At 40.9% G+C, this 20,291-nt stretch overlaps 1 protein-coding gene across 50 annotated transcripts in view; it reads left to right on the forward strand.

Annotated features, from left to right (window-relative positions):
* RBFOX2 (RNA binding fox-1 homolog 2) overlaps positions 1-20,291 on the forward strand; it is a 264,721-nt gene that overhangs the window by 238,145 nt on the left and 6,285 nt on the right. For 11 of the 50 annotated variants that reach the window (XM_044780574.2, XM_044780569.2, XM_044780519.2 and 8 more), the window contains 8 exons: positions 1,155-1,215; positions 4,223-4,276; positions 4,397-4,489; positions 5,572-5,716; positions 9,412-9,451; positions 15,069-15,100; positions 18,976-19,064; positions 19,494-19,566. In XM_044780574.2, the coding sequence (XP_044636509.1) occupies positions 1,155-1,215; positions 4,223-4,276; positions 4,397-4,489; positions 5,572-5,716; positions 9,412-9,451; positions 15,069-15,100; positions 18,976-19,064; positions 19,494-19,566 (587 nt within the window). Of the gene's footprint in view, positions 1-1,154; positions 1,216-4,222; positions 4,277-4,396; positions 4,490-5,571; positions 5,717-6,206; positions 6,324-9,411; positions 9,452-12,855; positions 12,899-15,068; positions 15,101-18,975; positions 19,065-19,493; positions 19,567-20,291 lie in introns of those variants that run through there. The other 39 variants (XM_044780591.2, XM_044780584.2, XM_044780557.2 and 36 more) reach the window with 10 other exon arrangements.

A 20,291-nucleotide genomic window follows, 5' to 3' on the forward strand; every position in this document is an offset into this window, starting at 1 on the left:
TTAAATGTGAAATGTTTATATGATTTGGTGGGTCAAACTAGAGTAAATGTAGTTTCAAGCTCTTTTCCTCACATGGGAAGATTATCTCTATACAAATTCTACAAGACACATTAAGACGTTTTTTAATTCCAATTCTACCCAAAATTGGTCTTTTCCTAACACAAATTTATCACTATACAAATCTAACGTAATGTAAATCCCCAGAGGCAAAATAAGACATATTTATATTTTGTGTGTTTTATAATTCTTTTAAAAACTGGCCTTTTTTATGCCCTCACAATGCAGTATATAATCAAGTTCTGTGGTGAGGCTTTACCCTCCTTGCAAGAGCTTCGAGGCTGATTCTGACGCTGGGCTTCAGTATTCTGGCTTCTACGCTCCGTTCGTCTTTTCTTCATCACCATCTTTGTAACACCGCTTACCTTAGCACCGAGAGTGCGTTAAATTATGCAGTTCTGTAATGAGGGTAGGGAGTACCATAAAAGAAAAAAACGCAAGCTTTATTTTTTCAATTAATTGCCTAATTTAAAGGCCTTCTGAAAACTTTATTCTTAAATGAATAGACCACATAGTCTAGAAAATTCAAAATGGTCTGGAAGACCGTCAAAATGAGAATCTAAGTTTCTGTATTTGTTCACTAACCTCAAACCAGAAAACCTATACAAACATATCAAAAATGTTGAACATTAGAACAGGTGAAATCTGTAGATTTATTTTCGTATCTTCCTGTAAATCTGCTTCCTGACCAATGTGGCAAGCCTCTGTTTTATAAATGAACTTGAAAGTTCATGTGCAAACGGAGTTGTTTCCAATTTAATTTTTTCCGTATTTTCCTAAATGCAGAGACTTCTCTGTTTAAGAAATCTCCAAAAAACTTGCAAATGTATTTTTTTTGGAGTTCTGGATAGTAAAGTAGTCCTAGTTTTCCATTTGGAGACCAAGAAACTGCCATTTACTCTTGTTAACCTCATTTAATAATCACTTTAATTAAAGTACTGTATATTAATATTTTATATTGCTATATTAATTATTTAAATCAGTGCTCTCTGAAATTTACATTTTAAACTGAGTACTATGTTATTGGATGAGCAATTCTGTGTTCTCTAATGTGGTCTACTTCCTCACTGCCCCTTCCTTCTACTTTGTATTTTTAGGTGAATAATGCTACAGCACGTGTCATGACCAATAAGAAGATGGTCACACCATATGCAAATGGTGAGTGGTTACAAGTCATCTTCAGAAGGATGTCATTTTTTTCTTGTGTAAATATGTGGACTTTTCATAAACATCAAAGAATCTCTCTTGATTTCAGTTTTGAGACAGTTTGTTTCATTTGTCTTCAAGTGTTTTCTTTACCTAGGAGACTGTTGTATTTTTACAAATTACCTTTTTCTTAGAATGAAGCCGTTTTTTAGTTATTAAGGTTTTATGGTCTCAGGGAAGTTCACGTCATATGTGGTTACCTGTTAACCCAAGCGAGGTCCTGCGAGGGCACCGTCTTTTTTAGCTGCTGCGGCTCTTTGTCATATGTCAGGCTTGTCCATGGTGCCTCCGGATGCCCGCCCACTCTCACTTGTATAGCTGATTCCTTCTCATCTGAGCATGAGTGGAATAATTCTTGACACTTATTGTCCTTCTGCTCTAGGGGTGACAGCCATGGGGAGTGGTGTGTATATTTTCTATTTTCTATTCCATGACTACATGTTATATAGTGAGTTTTAAAAGTGTTTCCCACTGAGAAGAAAGTTTTCTGTGAATTTTTACATCAGTTGTCAAATTTAATCTAGATTCATGTTCTCCAAATGAGAGGGAATAGGATTTTAATCCTTAGGCAGACTGTTCCACAGCGCCATCTTGAGGGAAAAAAGAAGAAACCAAATGGGTTGGGTGCTTAAGGCCTCCAGCTCTGCTTTTGATCTGAGCAACTCCTCATTCTCTGTTGTGTATTTTAGAGTTCTGCATAAGATTTATCTAGCATAAAAGGGGGAGTTTCTCCCTGTTTATTGCTTTGTAAAAGTTTGAACCCACTACTAGAGTATGACGGTATGTGCTGGGAATGTCTTAAATCAAGTCTAAGTCTATGAGTATTGAGTGTGTCCCACAAAGTCTTCAATGAATCATGCAGCCTAGCTTTTCAAACAGATGATGCAATGCAGCATAATTTGTGTTTTCCCTACTCATTTGTCAGTGGGTATATCTGATACCACCACCTCCCTCTTTACCTCTGATTTTCTTTTTACTGCTATCACAAAAACAGCAGTTTCTGCAATTTTGATAAAAACCCAATGTAATCAAAATAGGAAGGAGAGGCAAAGTATGTGAGATTTCCTTTAGACGCAGAGAGAACGGTGTGGCAGAGAGAGCTGCTGACTGGAACTCAGATGACAGCAATTCTGCTTCTGCATGCGCCTCTTCTCTTCACTCTGTGACCGGGGCCAATTTTCTAACTTATCTGGTTCTGTTTTCATCTCTGTGAATTGGCAGTCATAGAATTTTAGCACCAGAAGTTCCTTTAGAAGTCATCAAAACCCAACCCTTTTAGCTTATTATTTAGGAAATGAAGCCCAGAGGTGGTGCCTATCTTATCTTTCCCTTCAGGTTTTGTCAAGGTCAAATGACATAAACATCTGTGAAAATACATTGTAAGTTGTAGAAAACTAAACATATTCAGAGTATTATTGACAGCATACCATTATTATAACGTATGCACTTAAAGAGAGTGCTTGCTTAGGTAATAGTGCCATTGGTAGGAAAGGAAAAGCTCATTTTTAAATATTATTCTTAATCAAATACATGCCTAATGGAGCCACACTTTAGAAGCTTGCTGCTGCTGTGTTAAAGGTTCCGAGAAGAGTGTGCTCAGTGCCTTCAGTGAATTCTCAGTCGGCATTTTAGTTCCTGTCGGTTGGAATCGCTTGATTGTCTGACATCGCAGAACATTGGTACTCTCACAACTCTAGTAGGATTTGAACCCAGATTCTGCCAAATTTTTTGTGTAGAATAATGAAGAAGCATGTCTATAAACCCATAAAATAATGAATGGGGGATTGGAACGATTCAGAATGAATGGATTTTCTCTTGAATAATGTCTTTGCTTTTAGCCATTTAAATCTGGTAATTGACCTTTTCTTCTTTCCATTCATTTATTTATCAAGTGACAGTGGCTCAATGTTAGCCCTAAATAACATAAAAGAAATAAACCGAAGAGCCAGTCTTTCAGATGAAGAATAGGACATGTGTACTTATTTATGTATAAAATTCAATTCAATAATATTCATTGATTAAAGTTTTCATATGGAGTTCTACTTGTTAGCTATCAGTGGGCAGTAGTACATTTTTCTTTTTTAACACTTGCCATTCCTACAAATATAAAGTTCTATAAATATAAAAAAGAGAATGAAGAAATAAAATTGACATCAAACCTAATGTTGTTTGGAAATACTTAAAATTTATCAGTGTTTAAGCTCATATTCAACAGCAGTCTAATATCCTTTAGCTAAAAAGTCTGATTAATTTAAGTATGTTCCTTACAAATTAAAATCTCAGAAGACATGCGCTGAAGTTGGGAATGTGCCTTGAATTTTATTGTTGCATGTCTCTCCTTGTTGACTTGGTTAACTCCAGTGAGCTCCTGATGGTAAATCCCAATGAAAGGAGATTTCATTTTACCCAGAATCCCATCAGCATGGTACAATTGAACAGGGAGTTCAGAGAGCCAGGTGAAATTTGAATTGAGTCAGAGGGTACCTGATAACACAACTAGAGTAGTAAACAGTGTTAAGATGACATATAAGAAAGTGTGTCACAGTGTGGCATAGGACGAGATACATTCTGCCTTGTTTCCTTTTTCTAAACAAAGCATAGGTCATTACACAGTTCTATGAGAGACACTATACCAAACCTGGGATTTATTTGTATTTCTTTTTCCTTCTCTCATTCCGTCTTCTTTCTACCTCCGTCTCAGTTGCTTTCTCTCCCCACTTTATCCCTACTCACTACCCCAACCCCTCGTCATCCTTTCACTGTGCTAGTGCTGCTTAAAGATAATCAGGTCTGGAAACGTCATGACCTTCTCGTATAAACCCCACACTGGCATTCTAAAGAGAAGTTGGTAATAGGCAAAAATCAACCCAGCAGTGTCTGAAGCCCACTTGCACACCCCTCCTTTGCCCTGTACTCCTCATGGAGTCTTAAGTGCTCGCTGTCCTCTCTTCCGTTGCAGGTTGGAAATTAAGCCCAGTAGTTGGAGCTGTGTATGGCCCCGAGTTATATGCAGGTAGTATTTAAGTTAACTTTTGCATTTGTGCTATTTAATTGTAACAACATCTGTTGCTTGTCAACTTACTATTCTTTTGTAATCTTTTTGCATTTTTTAATTTTTTTTTAATGCAATCAGCATCCAGCTTTCAAGCAGATGTGTCCCTAGGCAATGATGCGGCGGTGCCCCTATCAGGAAGAGGGGGTATTAACACTTACATTCCTCTAATCAGTAAGTAGCCTATGTTGACCTGGCGTGGATTTTGAGTGTTGTGAGTAAACAGGGATGTGCTAGTCTTTTTTTTGCCCCAGTATAATACATAATTGAAAAGGAGGCATTCTCAAGAGAAATGAATACTATCATAACGCTCTGTCCTGCTTAGCCTGTGCTAGAATCCTTCTGACCAAACACTAAGATTGCCACAAAGCTTAAATTGTTGGAAAAGGTAGAAGGAAGGGAGGGCCTGTAAAGAACACTTTAGTCTGCACTTAATAGCAAAGAAAACAGAAGGAGTAAGTGTTTGTGGAGCATATTCTCTGTGTTCCCTGCAAGTCGGCTTGGGCTCTCTAGCAGAGCGCCACCCCACACCACCTCCAGTGTCGACTCTTCTCAGCTCTGGGGGCTTCTCTAGAGTCATTTTGACCTGAGCCATTTTGCTCCAACAGGAGGTATAATTAAACAGAGTTCGGTGGACATGGAATCAGTGTTTCTCCGTGCTTTCCAGAGGACAGCACACTTAAAATAGACCCTTAGAAAGTGTCTGACTCTTTAAAGGCTCCAAGGCTACAACAGAGAGGAGGTTCCCCTCTCACCTCACATTTATGGATTAAAACATTTTAGATAAAGGAGTAAGGGTGACTGATAAAATGTCTAAAGACCATTGTGTGCCTTGTGGTTTGGCACCATGTAAAAACAGAAGAGAGTATTCTTATGAGGAATAGTTATTACATGTGCATAATAATGTTTAGAAACAAGATTAGTAATTGGCCAGTTAAAGAGTTTCTACCAGTCAGTTTACACTGTCCACAGAAATTTAGTCTCTCCTCTTATCATGGCAGTAGTTCTCAGAGCTGCTTGACCTCTTTCTCACCAGCTTGCATTGTAATTCCAAAATTGGGAAGGAGCAGAGAACTTACTCAAGACTTGTGATGACTGAGGCCTGGAATCATTAGCTTTTGCGTAGTGGGTCTCTCTGTTTCTTTTTCAGAAAATATGTGGTGCATATCTTTTCATCTCTCCTGTTATTGATTCAAAGCAAGTTGTGACTGTACACCTGCTGTTGAATGCAAGTTGACATTTCTGTCATATTTTGGGTCTCCCTTTAGTTCCTGGCTTCCCGTACCCAGCTGCAGCCACCACGGCGGCCGCTTTCAGAGGAGCCCATCTGAGGGGCAGAGGGCGGACGGTGTATGGCGCGGTCCGAGCGGTACCTCCAGCAGCCATTCCTGCCTACCCAGGGTAAGCATTAGATTCCAAAATAAGCAATTGGACAAAACAAGAATACCATGGCCCTTATAACTTCTGGGACATTGCCGTGCCACGTAGTAGAGATCCTATGAATATTTGCAAATTAATGGATAAGATGGCAAGAACCAAAATATACCATGATCAGAATGTAATGAAATATCAATTCATTAGATAAATCTTCATTTTGGCCACCTTAAGCCCTCACAGTAGTGGCTTAAGACAGTAGCCAGAACCGTCTTGTGTTTACTAGCAGTGTGTTGGCATGGAGTTCACTCAGCATCGCACGAATGTGGATTAACACTACTACAGAGAACCGAAATAGGAGCTCAAGACTGTAGAGCAGACCGTGTCTGCTGTGTTCACCCCCGATCACCACCCTGTGTTGGGGCTGAGGCCATCACACGTGCCCTCTTTTTGGTTTCACTGCCTGGGTGGTGAGCAGCAGACCTAGTTACCCACAATGGATTTGCTTTCTTTGTAGGAAACGGATTAAAAGAGTTTAATTCAAAGATGAACCAAGTCCAATTGAATCAAGGCAGAAAGGGAGAAGTAGGAAGAATTAAACTACAGTTGGCTTCTGAATGATGGTAAAATGACTAATGTAGCTGAGCATCCTTCACCCTTTGATTTTTGTATGGAGGGTGTCTCATGCAGTGGAATGATTCCGTAGCAACAAATAAATCCTTTGTTGTTGAATAAGGGGAAAGGAGTGAAGATGGCAGGTTTTGTTTTCAGTTGTTTCTCACTGTCAGCCTAAAAATGTATATTTTTATAAGGAGTGGACTTTTAGTTGTATCAAGGACTTTCTTCCTTCAAAGATGTGGCATTTGTGTTCTTCATCTTTTCTCGGCCTGTGACAGGTTTTTCCCATATCCTTACTGAGGAATAAACATGGTGGCGGCGGGGCCTGGTCACTGCTGCTTAGTTCCAATATAAGGGGAAAGAGCCTGCTTTGTAGGCCCTTTTCTGACAGCAAAATTGGGTTCGAGGTGTGCTAAGTTAGCATGCATTGATAGACCAAACAGGCAGGCCGTTAGGGGGCCTCCGTTGCACAGAATTAAAGCATTTTTATTAGACAAGTGTGCACATTGATACAGGCAGGCTCCAAAAGCTGCTGGAAGGGAACTGCTTTAGAAATTAAACCTTTGTTTGCAGTTTGTAGGTGTTTAAATCCCATGCATTCCATCATCTCCATCTTCTGCCATACTTACTTTTAATTTTATCCTTTTTTCTCTCAACTTGACCTTTGACCTTCAACCTCTGACATCTCTCTTCAAAGATGTGACTAAAGATGCATATTGTTTCCTCAAGAAATAGTCAAGGAAAACATACAAACGAACCTTTTGGAAGTTGTGCACACTAGGAAAATTGTTCCTGAAGCATCTTCCATTTCAGTCCAGGAGAGTTTACTGTCATGTTTGCAAAGAGATACTGCTCACCAGAGACATGGGACTTCATTCTGTAATATTGCTAAGTTTCTTTAGGCAGTGGTTGAATCTGTTCCTGTGCAGAGTAGGTCATTTCAGCATGTGGCCGAAGCTGAGAGCCCGTTCTCTACCAAGTCTGTCAGGTGTAGATTTGCTCGAGGACACTATCTTCATGTCTAATCACATCAATGTCTGTGCATTACATTGAACACTGATTTCCCACGTTTTCTTTTTTATTAACTAAACCACTTGTTTACATGGAAGATGGCAAGGAATAAGTCCAGTATTTTATGGGGAATGGCCTAAAGTTGCTTTTCAGCTTAGTGAACTAATTTCATCATTAATCATTGTGTTCCAGCCTCATGATGGCATTTGATACAGGGAATATTGGAATTCCTCTAGAATTTAGGTGAATATTCCCAATGAGTGATGCAACTCAGCATAAAATTTATTCGTGCTTTTAATGCCACCACTCTTCTTTGCAGAAGACGTGTTTTTCCATCTTTGCCTATACCCCCTTACTGAATTGTTGAAAGTTAATGAATCAGCACTTGGCATCAGTGCTTCGCGTTTTATCAGCCTTCTCATTATGAACAAGTCTCCTTTTTCTACTAAAATGCAGTTGAGAGGCAGATTACTTTCTAATATCAGACTTTAACTGCAATTGGAGATAATAAAAGTGGGTAGAACTTAGCTAAATGAAAATCACAGATGAATTTAATTGCCTGTTGTGTAATAAAAGGCACATGATATTTGAGGCATTGCAAAGTGTGACCATACTGTCTTGTAAACACACCAAAGTGTCATTGGAAGTGGAATTCAGAAACTTTCCAGCAACTGATAAGAAATAAGTTATTTCATATCCAAGTTAAAAATATGATTTGATGACCTCACTTGCTAGCTTGTTTATTGTAACAGAGAAGGTAGTGGTGAAAATATCCAGTTTGTTTAGCTGAATAAATAAACAGATCTTGTAATTGAAAATAGCCAAATTTTGGTTTAACAAGTACGAAGAAGAAAGTCTTATCTTTTATCTCTACTGCTGTTCCATGTCTTTTGGTCCCAAATTAATGTTTTGGGGAAATTATATGCACAAAATACCTCCAAAGGTTTGGAATCTATATTTTTAATTATAATAGTTTAGTGTTGCTCAGGATTAAAAAAAAAAAAAGTCATGTATTTTGTTTGATACAAATTTGTTTTCTAAACAGGAAAATAAACCCTTCTGTTCTTAATCAGCTACCTTCTCAGTTTTATTCTTTCAACTAAAACAGGTCATACCTAGAACTTCAGTTATCAATTGTATTTTTCAGAATTCCATGAGTATTCTTATGGTCAAAAAAGAACACTTAGAATCTTCCAGTTACTCCTTCCCGCTCTGGATTACATTGTTACTATCTGGGATCCCCACTGCACCTTTCAATTCTTGGACCTTGGACCAATCACCTTAACCTTTAGCTCATTATCTCTGCTTGTGAAAGCAATGCATTGTGGGTATTTTTGGTTGTGTTTTTTTTTAATTACATTTCTCTGTTTACTTTGGTCAGAATTGATTGACTTGTTTTTCTGAGGTGTTGCATTGGTTCTTAAAATGCTGAATAATAATACTTTGCATGCTTGTGTGATCAGCCAAATCTTATCGCATGTCTAATGTGCAGGGTAAAAAGCAGGTGATGTATGGATATCAGAAAAAATTTACATTACTATGAAACTGAAAACAAAATACTAAACATAATTTTGAAGCATACTTTGCGTACGGGTCCCGCCCTAATAGAATTCTTTGGGTTCATTGTTTTCATGTTAAACCCCTCGCTACATGCCCTCCCCACCACACACACACACACACACACACACACCTTTTGAAAATCTTTAAAGAAGAACTTCCTCCTAGGGTGAGCTTTAAAACAAAAATACTTCAGGTATGAAAAGTTGATGTTTCCAGTCCAGCAGATTTTTCGATAGCTGTGTCAGGCCCTCTGGGAATGCTCTTTGTTGTTTTAATCTGACTTGAATTACCAGATCTCTAGGTCGTTGCCTCCAGTCTGGCATTCCTTTCCCTCCTGGCACGTCCTGGAGCTGTGTGGCGGGCGTGTGCACCTTCACGGTCTCTCGCTGACTCGCAGTGGCCCCCAGCCCAGGTTACGTATTCATACATCACCTGCCTGTGTAGAGCGCATGTGCATGCTGCCGTCCTCAATAACCGGAATGTGTTTCTGTTCTTTTGTTTTTTGTTTTTGTTTTTGTGTGGATTTTCTGCAGTGTGGTTTACCAGGACGGATTTTACGGTGCTGACCTCTATGTAAGTACACACACCGGGGCCTTCTGGACCCCATCCCCTGACAAGCCAGCCTTTTTTTTCTGTTTCTTTGGTTTGGTTTGATTTTTTTTTAATATAATTTATTTAATTTTTATTTTGTTTTTCCTTGTGGATATATATATATATTTATATATTTAAGAATGCAAGCATGCTTCTCTGCCACTGCGCTTGCCCCTGGGTGCAAAAACTAAGCCTTTGGGTTTCCTGATGGTTGCTAGAGTCAGTCTACTGGACATATTCTTTTCCCTTCCCACTGCCCACAGATGTCCTGTATATCACTACTATATATTGGCGAGATGATCAGCAGGTTTAAAGTCTTATGACTGTCCTGTCACATGCATACATAAATAACAGGACGAGCTTAGCTTTAAGGCAACTCTTTCCCGTGTCTGCTTTTCCTTCTCATTTCTCATCCCTCTTTAGATCATTAGAGCTTTGATCTACATAGATGGCAATAAGCTTTCTGAACTGTGTGTTTTCCTATCTTACATACTTTGAGCGAGCATTATCTTGTGAAAGTAAATAAGGAACTGATGCCAGTGAAGAGGAGGTAATAATGAGAGAAAGCCAAATGTTCAGTGATTAAGGCCTTTTGTTATCAAAAACTCCACAACCAGTGGATCTGTTTTCTGAAGAGCCATCTAGAGGGAAATGAGTCGCATAATTAGCAACCTAGACTCTTTTTCCAAGCATCTAACTATCACACAAGATCTGTTAATTCTACCAGCCATGTTACCATCATCATCATCCATTATTTAAATTGTCTAGCTATAGAGAAAGGTCTGCGATTGGTTTGTCACATATTCTTTAAAATATGGACAAAATGATCTGACAAAGAGTCAAAGTTTTTGAGTTTTGAAGTCTTTGATTCAAACCTCTCCAAATGATCTTTTTCTGAATGCAAGGTTGGTCTCACCGCTCAAATCATTAAGAAACAATTTCATAAGAAAAACTTGTCAGCATGAAATTATTCCTTGGGCATAGGTTAGAAGTGTCTGGAAATGCTTTCTCCACCCTTACCTCCCCAAATCAATAAGGGTACCTTTTTAGTGAGGTAGTTCCGGTCTGCCAGAGATTCTCTGGCAGTCCAGAAATGTGAACGCACTTTCAGAATGCATTTAGGGCAGGAAGTAGAGACAGGGTGAAATCCCCCCTGAGGCACTGCAGTGACTGAACACGCCTGGCCTGTTTAGAGGAGACCTTCAAAGTTTGCGTTAGTTTAACAAACGCTTAAAGGAACCTTCAGCCCTGATTTGGTCCAACCCTGTCACTTTGTAGATATGTTTCTTAGAGAGATTGTTACTTACCCAGATTACATAAATTATTTGTACAGCCAAGCATAAAATCCAACTAATCCATATTTCAAGACTTTTCTTAGTAGTTTAATTAAAATCCACCTCTTTCCTCAGATGGTTTTCAAAAAGTAATGAAAGATAGTTTTTTTCCTGTGCTTACAATGGAACTTGAGGGTTGAGGATCTGTATGCTACTTTTACTCCAAATTACACTTTTCTAAATATACATATTTACGTGTGATCTTCGCATGTACATTCTCCCATATACATATACATTAGTATCCATATTCTCATGAAACTCATCTTTATGTTATTTAAGTTGTTTTCTTGAAATCTGGTCTATTAGAGCACGCTTTTCTACTTGAATTATTTCTTAAGTCAATTTTTTTTTTCCTCTAATATCTTCCTTATTTGGGGATTTTTTTAAAGCGTGGCCTACTGCTACCTTATTACGATTTGTGGGGCCAGCCTGGTGGCACAGTGGTTGAGTTTGCACACGCTGCTTTGGTGGCCCGGGGTTCACCAGTTCGGATCCCAGGTCAGACCTGCGCACTGCTCGCCAGCCATGCTGTGGCAGGCGTCCCATGTATAAGATGGAGGAAGAGGGACACAGATGTTAGCTCAGGGCCAATTTACCTCAGCAAAAAGAAGAGGACTGACAGAGGATCTTAGCTCTGGACTAATCTTCCTAAAAAAAAAAAAAAAAAGATTTGCATTCTTCTACCTTGCTAAGTCGACCAACCAAATATTTGTTTACAGTCCTCTGGTTGCCTTAGTTCACACATATGACTTTCCCCCCTGGGGAAGAGTCACCCTGAGCTAACATCCGTTGCCAAGCCTCCTCTTTTTTTGCTTGAGGAAGATTAGCCCTGAGCTAACATCTGGCCCAGTCCTCCTCTATTTTTTTGTTGGTGGAACACCTGCACAGTGTGGCTGGCGAGTGGAGTAGGTCCACACCCTGGATCTGAACCCGCGAGCCCGGGCTGCTGAAGCGGAGCGTGCAGAACTTTGTCCACTCAGCCACGGGGCCCGGCCCCACACATAGAATTTTGTGAAGAGAGATGATTTTTCCATACTTGTTGAGAAAACACTCTTAAGTTTTTTAATCTGCTAAACGGATAACCTTCTCAAGCTAAACACTAGTAATTCAGTGACCTTCCGAAATATTTTTTTGACCAGTGGCCCCTTGTTGATGAAAAATTAATATTGTTATTATCATTTCTGAGTTCCTATCTTAAAGCAGTTACTTGGAGGAAAAAGTTGGTCACTAGTGCTGAAATAACATCTGAACCCCCGAACCCGCTCACGAAAACCAAGAATACATCAGGGGTGACTGCTGAGTGAGGCCTAAGGCAGCGGTGGCTTTTAGGGCCTTATGCTCCCTACTCCATGTGTGAGGGGCAGAGGCTGCTTCTTAAAAAGCACACACACAAAGCCTGTTGCTGTACCTTGAGTGTGTTCTCTTCTCTCTGTACATTTTCCCTTCGGTGGAAATCTATCGGTACACATTTAGTTTTTGTTTCCTCAGAAATCAGATTAGAAATAGAAGGAGAGGAGGGTTTATCTCGTATAGAAACCTCCAGAAATCTATATAGAAATCTTCTATAGAAATCTAGTATATAGCACTGAACCAGGGCTTGAAGAGGCGACAGGAGGGAAAAGAGTTTGTGATATTAATTTAGGCTGTTAATTGTGGAGGGTTGGTTTGTTTTTTATACCTCTTTCCCTGTTCTGTTCTTAGCCATAATTCCTGCTGCCCATCCTCCTCCCTTTCTCTCCTTCCGTGGCACACTACTCTCGGGAGAGCTGCTCTGGAGTCGGCCGTGATTTGTAGACCCCTGTGGTGCCCCCTCGAGTGTAGCAGATAGATGACGTGTCCGCCCACCCCTCTTTTTTGGCCAGTAGAAAAGGCGTAATTCACCCTAATTCACTTTTTAACTGGGGTAACAAACTGCTCCTAATTCTCATCCTGTGAAAAGCATGCTTGCATCCGAAGGAAAGAAAAGGCTGGTGGCCCCTTAGCGGGCTTTTTGTATGATTGTTTTCCTTCCACAGCTGTGTTTTGAACTGCTCTTCCTGTGTTCTGTTATAGAATAGTCTTACAGGAACCAATCATTAGCGCTAAAATACCTCAGGTAGGAGTGCCAGTGTGACCTGCCAATCAATCAGATTGTGGATTGCAGTGACAAAATTGAATTATACTAACCATTCCAGCTCCACGTTAGAGATGGGAACAGAGGCTTTTTTGGACAATCAAGACTTGTGAGCGTGTGATCTAAGCCCTGCTACCTCAGCAGTGCACACAGTCAAGTTCCGTACGTGAGGGCACTTCCTCCAAAATTGAGTGCTCCTGTCCCATTGCCACATATCCACAGCAGGCGTGTTATATGCACTGTCCCATCACCGCCACCTCTTTTAGTTCGTCAATCACATTTATCCATGGTGTTTAAACTGGGCTTTTTCTATTTGGAGATCTTAGCAGTTGGGGACATTTTCTTACTACTGTGAAAGAAATGAGAAAAGGGAGGAAGTAGAGTCTGTCCAGACAGGACTCCTGGATCCCATATTGGGCCCTGTAGTGAAATCATGGTAGTAATTGGACTTGGCTGCTATGTAAGTTTGAAGTTGCCTTAAAAATCTGGACATATTGAAACTCTAAAAGTAAAATGTGTTTTTCCCTTGCCCTCTTTGCTTTCACCTTAAAACAAGATCAGTGAGTTCATTGGTATAATATGTTAGAAGGTTTGCTGATAGCTGGATGCTAGGAAAAAGAAAAGGGCAGATCGCTTTTTACAATTCAGTTTATTTATGTGGCTGCCCAGCAAGACTTTGGAAATGAACTATTTTGGGGAGATGTGGAAGAGTAGAGTTCTTGAAGGTTTAATTCATTAGAGATCATCTCTCATCCATCGTAGAAGTAATAAGTGGAAGATGTCAAGTTGATCGTAACAATTTCTTCCCTTATCCCAAATTTTAAATAATAATAAGATTAATTTTAGATACTTTTCTTTAAAAACTTTCTATTATTTACTTTTGAAGGTTGATAGGTCTCAATCAAAAGCAGTAACAATATTACTGTTATCAGTTTTTGTATTGACATCTGTGTTATTTACATTTAATCAAAGGTGCCATCTTGCCACGTAAGAACTTGTGTCTCCTAAAGAGCCCCTCATGCAAGTTCAGTCTAGAGCAGTGGTTCTCAGCTGGAGTAGGGAGGAGGTGGGGAAAGGACAGAGTTAGAGTCGTCTAGGGACAAATAAAGTGATGCCCAGAGGCACGGCGGTAAACCCAAGCCTGTTGGAGTAAATCCTCCACTGTTCCAAGCATAGCACCTGGCCCGGCCTCTCCCCTACACCCCCCCACACACCACCCTCCCACTCCCACTCCCCTTGCTCTGTAAATCGATACACCACACATAGGGAACAAGCTTTCATTTTGTCTGCTGGTCTTGAAATACACTCTTCTCCTCAGTGTCACATAATGTCATTGTCTTCCAGGTAGAAAGAAGGTGTCTTGACATCACATGCTCACCAAAGTCCTGTTTTAATGTAAACCTAAAACAAAAATGTAATAAAATTTATGGCTAGGTTAAAATCAAGACAGGGGGAATGTCTACCAGTGTGAGATAAACTAATAGATATGCAAGTATAGGTCAGATATAGGGGGGATGACATGGAGAACCCTTCGATTTTGTTCTAGTTAAAACACAGCTACAAAACCGTGCAGGAAAATCATACGGTCAGTGTGGCAACGTTCTTAAGTTAATTAGATGATAAAATGGATTCAGAGTGGAGTAGAAAGTCTCTAGGAGGTGACCTTGAGCCACGGAAAACTGAGACTCTGGCAACAACAAAAAGATCTTAAAGGTAACGGCATTTTCCTTTGAAAAAGCTGGAAGTTGAAGGCAGGGATATCTCATGGATTGTGAAAAGATATATTAGACACAGGAAACATTTGAGAACACTGTGGATAGAATGAATGGGTGTCGGCAGAGGGCAAGCACACAAGTGAGTGCCACGGGTCAGGATGGGGCCTGTTGTCAGGGTCAGGCAGGTTGGATGCGGGATGACAGAGTGTTGGGCTGCCCTAGTTGGGAACTTTAGGAGTCATTCAGAGTGAATTACAAAAGGAGTAAGAAAGTAATTATGTTTAAAGGGGTGTGTGTATATGTCGATCAGGCTTAGCCGTGCCAAATTTATCCAGCTATCAGGGTTCCAAAAAACTGTCCGTGTGTGCCCTCCTACATTAGGGTGTGCTGTGGCCATGCTAATCCCCATTTTTTGTTTTATTTCAAATCACACACAGATAGAATCTGCAAACTGCTTCAGATCAAACAGGTCTGATTGTGTGTAAATACATATGTCCTTTTTAATTTTTATTATTAATGGTTGCTTCAGTTCTGCATCAATGCATGGTTAAAAGCAATACACATCAGCTATTTCATGACTTCATATCTCCAAATGAATTATTTCTCCTCTTTTTTTGTTTGTTTGTTTGTGCAGTCAGCTGAAGAAATGTTAACATCTCACTCTAAATCTCTCAGTGGAGTCTCTGTTCCCTTCTCTGATATAACAGATGGGTTACTGCTTGTTATAATTATTAACATTGTGGTGTGGGCCAGGGCTAGGGTGGGCAAGATTTACTATTTCTTTGGGCTGGGGAGGGGCCAGTCGTTAGGGTATGGAATGTTAACTCAAGTGGTGACTGACTGTTTCCGTAATACCAGGTCGTTGTGGCTGCACGCTCTAGTAATTGAGGCTGTGTACTTCACCGAGCTTGTGGTAGAGCCTAGGGCAAACCGCTGTCCCAAGAGAATGCTGGGATAGATAGAGTTAGCCAATACAGTCTGAACGTGGTGATTTTGCTGGTTGTTTTAGCTCCAGATGTCGGCATGCTTAGTTTTTAATGTGATTAATAAATGTGGCGCCATCTCCCCTTCCCACGCCTGGACCCTGTCTCTCCCACCCTTCCCCACCCGTGTTCTCTTTGAAAAACTTAAGAAACAGTAATGAAAACCTTGGTGTTTCAAACTGCACTTTGTTCTCATGTTGTATAAGACTTCAGATTTGCTTTCAGAATGAAAATTGAGAAAACAGTTTCTCAGCCTGGAATCTTATTCACTCCAAAATCTGGAACAGAAATAAATGTATCTGAATTTTCTTTGTTTTATATTATGTGATATGTTTTGTTGAAAACAGCAGCAGAAATACTTTGAAGTAAGACTGCATCTAAGAGGAGTAAATCCATGATGTACAATTTAATTTTTCTGATTTGGGGGGTGGTCCTCAATGAATTACCGGGTTAGTTTATTAGGATATGACCTGCCCGTCCTCCACCCAGACCCCTACAAAGGGCCTCTCTGTAGCATCATTATCGTAAAGTAATTAGGAGAGTAGTCATGTTGGAATATTATCGGCTTTAAAAAAATGAATGTCGTTTTCCTGAATGCTGATGCTCTTCTTGATCCTTTTGTTCTCAATAAAGCATTTGCATCGCTGTCCTATCTTCCTGAATTTAAACAGCAGAGAGCCTCAACAGAGTCCAACTCCAAAGTCAGAGTTTACTTGTAACAGGAGGAAAGTGCTGCAGGCACATTCTCTCCATTTCCTTCTGCCTTGGAGGGAAGCTTCGTTCCCAGTCTGATCGTTTTTTTTAATTGTTTTGATTAACAATAACATTACCCCCAAACCATTGAGGTTTCGATGGCTTCTTGCAGGCTGAGGAAAGTGAGGGGAACTGCTTCTTTCAGTAACCTCATTCAGAGCCTCTTTGTGCAGCGCCGCTCATAGCCGAGGTTTGATACAATCCCCTTATCTCTGACTTACTGAGAGTCTGTCAGCGCTTCTGAGCCTCAGGACCCCTTAATGAGAATGTATACCTCTGCCCTAAGGGGCAGAACTTCAGTTTTTAACTGTTTTGCTCAGGTAAACATAAATTGGGCTTTCCTTGCCTTTATTACCTTGACTTCTGAAATTTTTGAAGATTATTTTTGCTGTTTGAAGGAATGCTAAAGAGACAAACCATGTAACGCTTGTTTACCACATTATCGTTGTTTACAAAGAAGGTTTACTAACAGTAACCCTGCTGGAGACATCACACTAGCAAACTTTAATTCTAAACTAATGGAATCGGCTCTGGTTATAATGAAAAGCTGAGCCTTTAAGGTTCATTTAAAGCTTAAAATTTCAACTACAATGATTAGCCTGTTGCTTTGTTTAACAAATGCTTTTACTGCTTCATTTCCTCTTTAGAAGTTTACAGAAAGAAATGGCACTTTAGTCAGCTGAACATGCGTCCGTGCATGTGTATGTGGAGGGCAGTGTCCGTGTTGCAGCCTGCCCACAGGGTGCCCAGCTTTGCCCTCCCATAGACCTGGCTGGGATTCACAGGAAACGTGTTGATCACAAATAGCCCCTGAGGATGCCTCCTGCCGCGTCCCTATCCGTTACCATTTCGTTGCCAGTGTTGTAATAGTAATTAGAATTTCTTATTTATATGAAAATCTGTAGAAGAATTTGTAATTGAGAAAGAAATGTTTACTTTTCTGAGTCGTTCACTTGAAGAACAGAGAGGGAATAATACATAACCACTGAAAACCAATCAGGGATTTTTTTAAATGTACATTTGAAGCCATTTCTGATGACTTCGAGCAGCATAAATTTAACGAGCAAATTTCCTCCACATGCAGTTTCTTTAGTTAGAGAAAGCATATGATATAGGAAAGAAGCAAAAAGCTTTAGAAGCCTCTAAGAGATTACAGCTATTTCCAAAATAAGATCCGAACAGAAATGAAAGCAACGAGCTAGAGGCCGCGCTGTCGGATGGCTAAGAAAAGCACGGGTCCCATTAGAAAATGCCTGTTTTCAATCCTGAGAAATAATACAGAAGTAAATTTAGGATTTCTTTTGCAGATTTAGCCAAAATTGAACATTTGAAGGATTCGAAAGCAGAAAGCACAGGGCAGAAAGCTTTAGATATCTGTAAGAAGTGGACACTCAGATCCACAGAAACGGAACTCGCTCTTCCACTACTGAAATGGTGTCAGGATGGACCAGTGGAACCTAATTACATTTGATGGGGAAAGGACAATAATAAAAATTCACACCTGAATTAGGTTTAGGTAAAATGAGTTCTGGAAGGGTAAAGAAAATGTAGGGCTTGCCACTTTGCAAATAGCCTGTCTCACATGGCGTTTGTTGTGATGTCTCTGAAATCTTGATGAAGGCCTACGATGCTTCGCCCTGACAGTGGGACCCTTTTGAGTGTTTGGTTCATCTGAACTGAGGTGAAATAGCAGGATGTGGGAGTTTGAAACTCGAGGACTGAGAGGGTATTTGAACCACTGGAAGCAAAGCTCTGGAGCTGCTTTGAGATGAGGGTGTAGGAATCTCAGAATCTTTTACGGAAGGAAGACGAATGCAGCTAAACGCGTGGGGGAGAGGGGTCCCTACTCTATTTGAATCCAGCCAGAGGATCCTCAGCCTGATTTGCCCGAGTCTAAAATACAGATTCAAGTTGGCAAACTTTTTCCGTAAAGGGCCAAGGGATAAATATTTTCAGCTTTGTGGGCCATACGCACTTTGTCACAACTACTTTTAAAAACTGGTGGGAGCTGCGTTGACTTACAGACTGAAGTCTGCCAACCGCTGGTCTGCACTGGTTTTTCTTTCTCAATATTACCTGATTATTTTAGCCTCCAGGCAAAAGTGCTGGGCCGGGGGAGCGGAGCACTGTGTGGGACCTTTCTGTTAGGCGCTGTAGTCTCTCAGTAGTAAATCGATCTGAGCACACGTCAGAGGATCTGAAGTTAACACCTGTAAATTCACTGTTTTAATTCTGTACATTTCCTTGTCAGTCAAAGTTCTCCAAACTTCCTGTAAATATTTTCCCTGTTGAAAGTTCCAACAGACTGTGATACAGTAAGATCCAAAATCATATCTTCATTTCTTAAATTTGAGAACAGGTCCCCCGTATATAGTTTATTTTTGTTACTATCACAAATTGGAAAGCAAATCCCTGCACTGGGTGGAGCTCAGCTTTGTACCAGAGGAATAACATGGAGACCGATGCAGTTTGAAACATTCTCTTCCCGTGTGCGTGTCCGTGTTCGTGTCTGTCCCCGTGTCTGCGTCTGTCTGCGTGTGGGTGGGTGTGTTCATCTGTGCATCCAGGGGAGAGGTGTCTGTAAAGTCAGTTCTCTTCTCTCCTGTAGGGTGGATATGCAGCCTACAGATATGCACAGCCTGCCACTGCGACCGCGGCCACAGCTGCTGCAGCCGCTGCAGCCGCTTACAGCGACGGGTACGTACCAAGAGGGACAGGGAGCACGGCACCACGCCCAGGTGGCCCCCTCTCCTCCCTGCTCCATTTCCACGGCACCGAGCACACGGGGCTGCCTAGCCTGGCTCCTTCTGGACTCCGTCACGCCAGAAGCGCAGTGGCACTGACTCCTCCGCTCCCTGTCTCTGGTTCTTGTCTCTTGTTGGCTTTGGCCCCCATCTCCCGCTTGCTCATCTCCAGCTCCCTTCTTTTCCATTTTGTAGAAGTACTTCAGAATTTCTCAGAGTTGCTGCATTTAGGACTAGAAATAGAAAGATTTTTTCCATTCTGCCAGTTTCCTAATAACATTCCAAGAGCAAGTTGCTCACAAGTCCTTAGCACAGGAAACCCTTTGATTTCTTTGGATCACTGTCATTCCTGTATCTCCCTGATTGTATTTCTTCTTTCCAGTTATGGCAGGGTGTACACAGCCGACCCCTACCATGCCCTTGCCCCTGCCGCTAGCTATGGAGTTGGCGCTGTGGTAAGTATATGGACCTTTTTTTAGAAGACATTTTGCTCCTTCTAACTTAAACCTAGAGACTACAAAAGATCTAGGGAATAAATTCAGCGCTTCTTCCATTGCCGAAGTATTAAACCACAGAGGGCTGACCATCTGGAAATTTCACGTCACCTTCATCTGTGTGTTATAGTGTGACTACATGGCCTCGTTAAGGACAGCAGAAAGGAATGAATAGTGACAGCCTGCTCTGAGTGACAGCATTGTTTGAGAGAGAGAAGGGAACAGGTTGTTGTTTTATATTGACTCAAATATTGGGTGCGTACCTGTGTCACACTTTTATTGATGGGGGTCACCAAGACCTCAGGGGCAGAAGACTGTCCAGTTCTCACAGTAAGCTTTTCAGAAAACTTAATGTGTGTGAGTTGCAAATGCAAAGACATTTTATTAGTAACATTTGTGGCAAAATGTGGTATTTTCATAAAAGTGTAGAAGAAGTCCTCAGAGCTTGTCTAGAATAATCCTTCCTACTCAAACTCAAATCCCACTGCAGTATTTCTGTGTGGGCCCAGACGGCTCCAGGTCTAGTAATCGGGACACACCGGCTGCAGCAAAGACAGGCCGTTCCACAGCGCCACGTCCTAATGCCAGACATCTCTGCAGTCCAGAATGCACTGGGCCACTGCCTGGTGACATCGGCGAAGGTGTTGGAGAGGGAGGCAGAGTGATGAGCCAGATTAAGACTCAGA

This window comes from Equus asinus, chromosome 4, assembly GCF_041296235.1.
Source record: "Equus asinus isolate D_3611 breed Donkey chromosome 4, EquAss-T2T_v2, whole genome shotgun sequence".
In the NCBI taxonomy this organism is placed as follows: Eukaryota; Metazoa; Chordata; class Mammalia; order Perissodactyla; family Equidae; genus Equus; species Equus asinus.